We start from the raw sequence: 10308 nt of genomic DNA, 5'->3' as shown, positions 1-10308 counted from the left end.
AAAGCCAAAACAGAGCTCAACAAGAACCAAAAGCCAAGTCCAGCAATATTAAAATTCAGGTTTCCATAAAAATTAAAGTTCTAGCCATTTCAAGCCAAAACCAAGCCTCCAAACCAAGGAATCACCTGCATATCTAAATATTTCAAGCATGAAACAATTCCAACAGATATTTGAACAGGAGAGATGCCTCATGAGGAGCTAAATCGAGCCCCGGCCCCACGTATGTATAAAAAGTAAAGTGAACTCTCTAGCATTCATTTTAAGTAAGAGCTAGTCACAAGATGCCAAAGCCGAAACCCCAACATGCATGAAAGGCCAAATAACCTCTCCCATATCTCATGCTAAATAAAAAATAAAAAGTAAAGTGAACTCTCTAGCATTCATTTTAAGTAAGAGCAAGTCATAAGATGCCAAAGCCGAAACCCCAACATGCATGAAAGGCCAAATAACCTCTCCCATATCTCATGCTAAATAAAAAAATAGATGAAAAGCTTTATAATTCATATCCTAACATGCTTGCAAGAGGAGTAACAAAATTATTCCAAAGCCATGTCTAACTCTTCTAATTGCTTCCAACATAAATGTGCTACAATAAACAGAAACATGCCATAACTTCACTACTTTAAGCAAGTAACCAAGTATTGCTCCTAGAATATGCCCATATTTTTATCTCTTGATGCTTGAGTATCAAGTATTTTAAAGAAAACATAAGTGTGATATCACATAAGCATGCTGCACTATCCACTGAACTGAGCAAAAGGGGTTTGACAGAGAGAAAACCGTAGGAAACCAGGGCACAAGAGAAAAAAGGGAAGAATAGATACCTCTCTAATATGATCTTTAAAACACTGTACTGCAAAAACAATTTCAAAGAGATGCTCCCACAGAAATCTCCTTCCCAAAATCTTCCAAAAGCAAAGATCTTCACTTCCCCTCTCCTTAAGAAACTTCTCAACAACCCCAAAACCCAAAAGAAACTATATTCAAAGATAGAGAAGAGAGGGGGAAAGAATGAAGCCAACCAACATCCTCTTCAGTACTCAAATCGGGTCAAAAAAGAAGAAGAACGTCTTCCCTGCTTACAGAAGGCGAGGCAACCGAAGTACCCAGGACCAAGTGACGAGTCGAGTGGCAGCGAGAGAGGCATCGGAAAGAAGATAAAGTTGTCACTCAAGTGTTCCAGTGAGCAAGTTCCTCAGAGTCAAACTACCAAGAAAGGAAAATCGCAACTCGTGGAAGCTGACGCGGCTTCGGGAAGGAGGGTCGCGGGCAGCAAGTGTCAGGCAAGGACGAACGAGAGGTCAATTCTCTCTCGCGTGGAGGAGAAGGGGTTCGGTCGGCTCGAGATCGAGAAAGAAAAGAGCGGGACACGCGAACGGGAGAGGGAAAGGGAAGCAGAGCTCGGGTGCGTGAGTTTAGGGATTTAAGGCTTTAAAAGGAAAAAAAGGGATTCATTTTTTATTAATATATATATTAAATCTCATGCAATTTATTCGCACGCAGTGCCTTAGCAAAATGGGTGTCCCTCCTAGGTAAAATCGACATTCTGGATTTGGGGAGGGAGGGCCGCGGGCAGGAAGTGTCGGGAAAAGACGAATGAGAAGTCAACTTTCTCTCGTGTGGAGGAGGAGCTCGATTGGCTCGAGACCGAGAAAGGGAAATGCCAGACACGCGAACGAGAGAGGGAAGGGATGAGAGGGAAGGGAGGCAGAGCTCGTGTGCGTGCGTTTAGGGATTTAGTGCTGAAAAAGGAAAGGGGGATATGGTTTTATATAAATTAATATATATATAATTATATGCGGATTGGCGACGACGTCGTCCGAGCGACCCCGGATGACAAAACGGACTACACCGGCACGTCCGGAGCGTCGATTTTGCCCAAGGAGGACACCCATTTTGTTACGACGCCGCGCGTGAATAAATCGCATATAATTTTATATATATATATATATATATATTAATTAATTAATTAATTAATTAATTAAAACACGATTCACTCGCGCGCGGCGACGCGACAAAATGGGTGTCCTCCCTAGGCAAAGTCGACGTTCTGGACGCGCCGGTGCAGTCCGTTTTGTCATCCGGGGTTGCTCGGACAACGTCGTCGACAATCAGGTCAAAAACGCGTCAAAATTCAAATTTCACAAAATTTTGACCCGCGATCGATCGTTTCAAAAAGTTTATTCGAGTCTTCGACAGATAACAGTGTAAGCGATGTGAATTGTGACGATCGGACGTGTCGACTCTCCGAACTGCGAAGTTTTGGGCGCGGGAGTGCGAATTGTGCAAAAAGCCGCCCTAAAGCTCAAAAGGTCCTATAGGAGGAATCCCTTTTGGGTTTCCTCATGTTGGTTTCATCCTTCTAAGTGCTAGAAGTTCATACCACACACGTGAAACCACGAAAGAGTACAGAAGTGGGTTGAATTTCTAAAACGAGGCGGGTCCCATTTCTAAAGTTCTAAGATAGTCAAAGCGAGATCCCTAAGGCTAGATCCTAAACTCTAAGAGGAGGACTAGACCTCACTAAAAATGAGTTCAACACCTATTAAGGATAGTCTTTGCAAAAAAAGAAAAAAAGAAATTCCTTTATTGCAACCTGAGTAAGATATTTATATGGAGTTATCATTTGGTTATGTTGCGTAGGGGGAGAACTGCACATGTTTACTTTTATGGTTTTGAAAAATTTTGTAAAGCTCTTGCTGAGGTTGACTTTTGCAGTAACATTGTAGTTCTTTGTATTTTTTTCGATCATGCACCTTCAAACTCTGACACATTTATATTGATGACATCATTCTCATTTGGTGTGATCAAGAAGAAATTTTGTATCACTAGAGATTTAGTATGGCTTTAATTGTTCGTTGGGTTAAATTTACCTTAAGAAAGGTGTTGCGAACATGCTGATATCTTTTGTGATTACCCTTAGCAAAATTAGTGATATATTGTAACCTAAAAATTTTAAGGAATTTTTAGATAATTATTTTTAGGAAGATATACATACATTCTGCTCAATTCTTGTGTATTTACATATGTAACACCTAAACTTCAACTTTTACATTTATGTCACGTTGCCTATGCGTGAAATGGTGTATTTCACTTTCTTAAAGTTACAATAGTTGTATTTTTTTATGTGATATAATGATTGGGTGGTATAAATGTAAAACAAAGTTTAGGTGTTAAATACGTAAATAGATAAGTATTGGGTGGTATGTACATAAATGCCCCTTATATTTTTTATGTTTTTCCGGTTTAAATTAACTTGTAACTAATGTAGCAACTGATTATGTGCTGCAGAGAAACATGAGGGAGATGGTCGAATTAGGTCTTTCTGCAAAACAACAGAAGGCTGACAAATTACAGCAAATTAAAAAGGAGGTCCATCAAATGATAAAATTACGTGTCTCAATTTTGAAATCCAAGGTTGGCACGTGTTTGCTGTTATGAAATTTCTTGTGAAGCTGTGTAATGGTGCTGTTCTTTCCTCAATTGAAAACTATATTATCATTGACCCTTGGAAAACTATGTGGAACTTATTGAAAGAATCTGTATGTTTTCATTACACGTGAAGCTTTATTGCATTCTGTTTTATCTGCCAAATTTCTTCTTCCATTTAATAGGGGCCTGATCAACTAGAAGGTTCAGCGGATGATTTTCAGAATGCTATTAGCACTGATGAGAGGAAGGCCTTAACTGGAAGATACAGCATTGATGTTGCATTGGAAGAAAAGCTTTGTGACCTCTATGATTTATATGTTGAGGTACTGTAAAATCTGTAAAATGTATTTCTAGTTTTGAGTATATTAAGCTTGAAGAATTTATATTTAGCACAATATTTTTTTATTTTCATATATGTTGAAAATCAAATTGAGAAGAGAGGATAGCCCCACGTTCTATGTAAAAAAAATAAAATGAGAAGATGTGCTTAAATAGGTCAAGAAATAATTATTAAAAAATTAAATATGAGATCCTGTCATTGATTCTGCAATCTAAAATTATCTACACGAGAAATAGAATCTGACTATCCATAAATTACTGGCTTACTGTGGATGGAAAATTGTTTATAGATTGCTAGATTGTTGTAGATGAAAAGCTGCCATCTATGGCTTGTTGAATTGCTGCAGATTTATAGTTATTTCAACGTCACTCAACTTGTGTCTTATTTGTTAGTGATATTCAGTTTATTGAGTAGTATATTATAACTCGCACTTTGTGAAGCCGTAATGAAGTAATTCATAATTTGAGAGTTTGTTTGAACATAAGTGATTGAGCTAGTCCATTTTTTAGTATTTTTGAGATGAAATGTTAGTATTTCTCAATTTTTTAGTCTTGATATGGTGGATAATTTTTTTTACAATACTTCTAATAGATTGTTACCACCTTTCACTTTTAAAGATGTTTCTACTTCATTATTTAGTTCTTCTAGCATTTCTTTTTGCTATATTCACAATGACCAAGTGCCGGCCATATACTTGCTTCTACTCTGCTTCTTGAGATCCACAAATCATTGTACTTTTCCATTTAACTCCGACTTTTCCCATTTATATGTACAATAAGCAGAGGTCAATCTTCAGTCTGATGCCTCTCAACCTCTCTCAAATTTTGGAAATGTTTTAATTTCACATGTTGGATGGGTTTTATGTAGCAAGTATTTTTTTTGGGTCATTAGAAAGTATCTTAGAATGTCATTGACAGTTTTGACATGGTCTTTAGTGGGGTATGTGTTAGTTTATAAAGCTAACATGGGATCCAATATCAAGGTGGGTGTGAGAGAGGCAAATGAGTTTGCTCAGAAGGCATTAATACTTATTTGTATGAACGTGCATATTCTTAATTGTGATCTCAATTTTTCTGAGCATTGATGTTTTTTGAAGTAAATCAAGAAGATATTTTCTCTAGGAAATCTCAATACATTATTTTTATCATGCCACTTTCATACCAAGTAAGTATTTTTTTTATTTTATAATCTTTTACCTCAATATCCCTTGCCATAAACCTTTTGAATCTAATTAGCTCTTCCTTGATGACACCTGTCTATAGAATTTCATTTGCATACATGATTAGAATAACCTTTCCTCCTTGAGCTTAGTGCTTAAAATGAGGGTTTGTTTAATTTGATATAAAATGTACTAAAACTTCTCAACATATTTGAAAAATCTGCTGAGCAAAGGATGAGGAGATTATTTAAAACCATATAAAGATTTTTCGAGTCTACATTTCTTATTGTCATTCCTATGATTTTCCAGTACGGATTGGTTCTTTTCAAGATCCTTGTTAAGAATAACATTCTTAATGTCGAGGTTATATAATAGCCTATCCAAATTTGACACAACAGAGAGCAAAGCTTGTTTTGTGTTGAGTTTGGCACTTGGAGAGAATGTTTCTTGATAATCGGGTGTGCTCTTTTGCAACAAGTTTGGCTTTAATTTTATCTAGGTTTTCATTATTTTTATAATTGCATCTAATTGGTCGTTTTCCTTGTGAAATTTCAAGAACTTTCTAATTACATTCTTGTCTAAACTTCGTTTTTTTTTTCCGTTATAATTTTCTTCCACCCAAGTGTCTTAAAAGCTTCATAAACATTGTTTGAAACTTTGAATTTGTGTCAAGAGAAGTATAAAAAGCGTGAAATCTAATTAAAAGATTTTAATAAATCATTGATTTGGTATTTGGTGCTTGATCTCACCTCTTTCCTCAAATCAGTTAGATTGTGGAGATCTGTAACATCATCTTTTGATTCTTCCTCATTAGCCTTGAAAATGTTCAGGTTCTTTGTCATGCTGAGTATATGTTGATTGCTTCCCTTGTTTTATCTGTTTTCTTCTGGCAAGACAAGAAGCTCATTCCTTATAAGTTAGGTTCATTGTCAGTAATGAGGGAGATTATGATTTTGGTTATCCTGTAGTAGGTTGACTAATGGGAAATTAGAAGTGTTTATTATCTATAATATTGATGAGTGATGGTGATGGATGGTCAAATAAGTTGTAGGTTTGCAATTTTTGTTCTTACATTTTCTTTTATTTGATTTCAGATTTGGTGTTCAAGGAATATTACTTCCGTGGATTTGTATACTTTTTAGCGGTCTGGGAATAATATTTGTATTCTTTTCAATTTGGGATGTATCCGAAAAACTTTTGCTCTTAATAGATTTATGGTTTTATTTATTCCAGTGCTGAGAATGAATGTCCTTGAAGACTGAACACCAAGAACTTTGGAGGAAGAAAATAAATGTTTTTGACATTGGGAAATGATCAGAGATGGATTTGAACAGGGTCTTACAATTTTAAGTGCACCTGAGAGCATTCTATTAGTGAAATGTGTGGCTATTAGTATTATCTACTCCTAAATTATACTTAAAAGTTTTAGTGATTTAGTCATTTGTACGAGGTGTTTATTTTTCCCAACATCTCCTTAGAGGGGTGTCTACACATGCATTTTGGTGAATGATTCCTTGTTGTAGGAGATAATTTCCCGAGTCAAATTCAAATTATGTTTTGGTATTGAAAATTTATTATTTGTATTTGGTGGTGAAATTGAGTGTGGATCATAATATTGAAATAATTAAAAAGCTGATCGGCTACAAAATTTTCTTTGATTAAGATGACCCTAGTGAAACTAGTATGATCATATATAAAATAAATAAATCATCTAACTTTAGATTTATTTTTTTTACTTTAGATGGCTCTCACGCATGGCGTTGTGCTGATGCAAAAGGCTAGGAAGGATTTTAGTTTTGACTCGGATAGAAACTACGTGTATGTTTTGCAAAAGGCTATATTCAAAGGACTTCCCTATTTCCTGTCAAAAAAGATTTCTCTGAGAATATTTTAATATAAGCTTTTACTGAGAAAATAGTTTTCGTTGTTTTGCTTTTAAGATTTTTTAGAACAGAATTATAATTATTGATATTTGTATTTATTGTTATTTTTCATTGAAAATTCTAATCTATTATTTCATTATAGATTTTCTATGTTTTAGATCTGTTTTTTTTTTTCAAGTTGATTTCTAGCATTGTAGTTGCTAGCTTCTTGGCCAGTGACTTCATTGTTGTAGGTGATACCATCTTCTTTCCAAGAGCATCATTTACATTTTTTTTTTCTCTGCTATTGTTGAACCATGATTGACTTTCAATGTCGATGCCTACCACCATGGAGAGACTGCATATTGCAGGATCCTTTGACCTCACAAGAAGTACAATCTTAATTGCTCTGATGTCATTTAAAAAGTTAGAATAATGTGAGAGTTGAGATTAGAAGATCGTAGGATTGAATTTTATTCTCTAATTCTTTGTAGATAATAATATGAGAAGCTTTGCATAAACAGCTAAAGAGATGACACTATCAAGGAAAAATAAATAAATATAAAAAACAATCTTGAATTCAGGAATTCAAATTTAACTCCGCAACATAAATAAAATATTGTCCTTCAGAACTTGGTAAATTGCTGTTTATGGTAAATTAATGTCCACGGATTTTTAGATCATTATAGATGAAAAGTTTAATCTACAAATATATAGGTTATTGTAGATGGAAAAGTGTTGGTCTTGGATTTAGAATTGAGAGAGAGAGAGAGAGAGACCTTTTTTACAATCGATTTTTTATTTCAACATATTTTCTTCTTTAAGATTTTAAATTAAAATCTAGACCTTTGATCTTAATTTCTACCCAACGAAATTCGGCAGACATAAATTTTTGGGATTCCATCATTGTTTTGTCTTTAGTGAAACATTTAAATAATCTACATTATTGGACGAGTAATACTGTTTCATATTGTTTCATATTTTATAAGAAAAATGCTCATAGAATTAAACTTTACGTGTGCTTTACGTTTTATTTGAAAAGCAGCCATGGAAATTGTTTTTCGGCAAGCATTCATGATACTAATATTTTGAGTATCCTCATGCATGTTTCATTCATTATTTTCTTATGCTCGATGAAGTAATCATAACATTTTAAACCAAAAAATTATTTATGCCAATCATGGTTAAGCGTATTGATTTCCATTTTAGAAACTCTATTCTGAAACTAATTGTCAGGTAAAATGGCATTATGTGTGCGTGTCCTTTTGGCTTCAATCTTACTCAACTTGTAATCATCGTACTCTTTATTTATCTCACCTATCTCTTCCAGGGAATGGATGAAGACAAGGGCCCACAGAGCAGAAAACTTTATGTTGAGGTATCTCATGTCATCTAAACATTTTGCATCTAATTTCAGAGCTGAATTCTGAAGCTCGCATTGGTGAATGGCATGATCTTTTATGCATCATCTTTCATTGCTCCTTCGTTCCCCCTTTTTCCTGTGATTGATGTCATTGGGATGGCATTTTGTTTCCAATTCATTTTGGGTTTCTATATTACTTTATATTTGTTATTTCCTCTTGAATGCATGAATAAACACTTTTTAAGTTGGATGCGCCTGTTCTATATATATATATATGTGCCGTTTACTTAGATTAGTTGGCCAGGCATCGCTTGTCAGTTGTAAGTCTTCTCTGGTCTGGGGGATTGTAGGGTATGGTACTGGAAGTCTTAGGCGCACGAGAGATGATCAAGGCTCATATAATAGCCTCCGGCCATTTCTTTGTAATATTTATATATATATATATATGTAATTTATGTATATATGTATGTATGTATGTATGTATGTTGTATGTATGTATGTATATACATACTCTGCAACATATTTTGAGTTATACTTGCTTATTTCCGTATTTCAGTTTGCAGAGCTATGGCCTCCTGGTTACATGGATAATCTAGGAATCAGGGATGCAATATACAGGGCAAAGAAGCGCAGACAGCATAAGGTTTCACTACTGTCTTTCTAATTTTGTTTGATCATATTTATAATTTATGTTAAGAAAGACAAAGATAGAACTAGGAAAACTTGGGCTTAATGTATAAAAAATGATCTTAGTTTATTAGAACTAAATGAAAATATGACACTAAAATATGACACTAAATAGGACAACACAATGGAGAAAAAGCATTCATGTAGCCGACCCCACGTAGTAGGATTAAGGCTTTGTTGTTGTTGTATATTTTTATTTTAATCAAATATAATCGCGCGTCCTAATGTTTTTAATTTTTAAATGTTGGTGTTCATTACATCTACCATAGTTTCATACATCTATTCATGTTAATCATATCATATGCTTCTAAATTTTTACCCCGTTTCCTAATTGAGCCAATAATAAATTTTTATTCTCTCGCATAAGTTCTTGCTTTGATTTTTTGTTCTTATTAACTACCAAGATTAATTCTCAAGTATTCATGCATAAATCCATGTATATGTGACCCCTTTACTTATAAATTAGCTTCAGGTTCGTAATAAAGAGAGGATTGAAAGGAAGAAGTTAACAGCAACAGCGAAGTTGGAGAAGCCAAGTCCGAGCACTCAACCACAAGCTGATCAAGAAAGACATCTGGTTCCCCGTCCTCTCCAGGATAAGCCGATTCCAAATCTAAGCACCGCTTCTCAAAACAAACTGAACGATCCATCTCCATATCGGAGCGAAGGATCTGGATCCAAACACCATGAAAACGCTCGAGGAAACAGCTCAGACATTATTTCAGATGGTGGAAGCAAAATGGTTTCTGCAGATATGAAAAAGAATATGAAGAGGAAGTCTGAAATAGAGGGAGATTGCCATGCTCATCCACAGAAGATGCTGGCACGGCCTGGAAAGATAAAGCATAATCTGCATGGGCCTAACAATGATTCAAATCCTGGCCTCCAACCCAAACCAGTTGTTCAAATGCCTGCTTCTGTAGCCTCAGTCCAGCCTTGCTGATAATAGATGGTGTATAGCTTTTTTTTTAAAAAATCTCCTTTACTTAATGCTTCAAATGCCCTTTTTTATTTTTAGATCTACTTTTACTTTGTGATGCTTTTTGAATGCAAGGAAATTTGAGTGAAATGAAATGGAAAAAAAAAGAGGTTTTAGAAGCTTATATCAAATTGATAAATCCAAAAAATATTGAGTTCCTTTCATTGCCCCCACTTTTCTAATCAATATGTTTTTGCCATCAGCTTGCTCATAAGTATATTTGATTCATCAGCTAGATTTCTCCCCTTTTGCCTATCCAAATCTATTAATGGATCAAGCAAAACAAATTTTCAGTCTCCTGAACTCAGCTGTTTAAAGGTAAGTGTTTTGGAGCTCAAGGAAGGGTGAGAAACACTGGATACTGACAGGCTTGGTTGTATGATCAACTATCATGTGATTGGACTTCAAAATTTAGAAATTGAGATTTAGTGTTTTTAAATATTTATTTTATTAGAATGTGATGATTTATATTCTAATAAAACCAAA

At 34.8% G+C, this 10308-nt stretch overlaps 1 protein-coding gene across 1 annotated transcript in view; it reads left to right on the top strand.

Moving 5' to 3' along the window:
* LOC110019410 overlaps positions 1–9916 on the top strand; it is a 20400-nt gene extending 10484 nt beyond the window's left edge. Inside the window, exons 9-13 of the mRNA XM_020717048.1 lie at positions 3292–3417; positions 3615–3755; positions 8124–8171; positions 8713–8799; positions 9310–9916. Of these exons, the coding sequence (XP_020572707.1) occupies positions 3292–3417; positions 3615–3755; positions 8124–8171; positions 8713–8799; positions 9310–9786 (879 nt within the window). The 3' untranslated portion in view covers positions 9787–9916. The remainder of the gene's footprint in view (positions 1–3291; positions 3418–3614; positions 3756–8123; positions 8172–8712; positions 8800–9309) is intronic.
* Positions 9917–10308: the final 392 nt, after the last annotated feature.

Source organism: Phalaenopsis equestris, unplaced genomic scaffold (genome assembly GCF_001263595.1).
Source record: "Phalaenopsis equestris unplaced genomic scaffold, ASM126359v1 Scaffold000055, whole genome shotgun sequence".
NCBI classification, from domain to species: Eukaryota; Viridiplantae; Streptophyta; class Magnoliopsida; order Asparagales; family Orchidaceae; genus Phalaenopsis; species Phalaenopsis equestris.
This window is presented reverse-complemented; position numbering and strand designations above follow the sequence as displayed.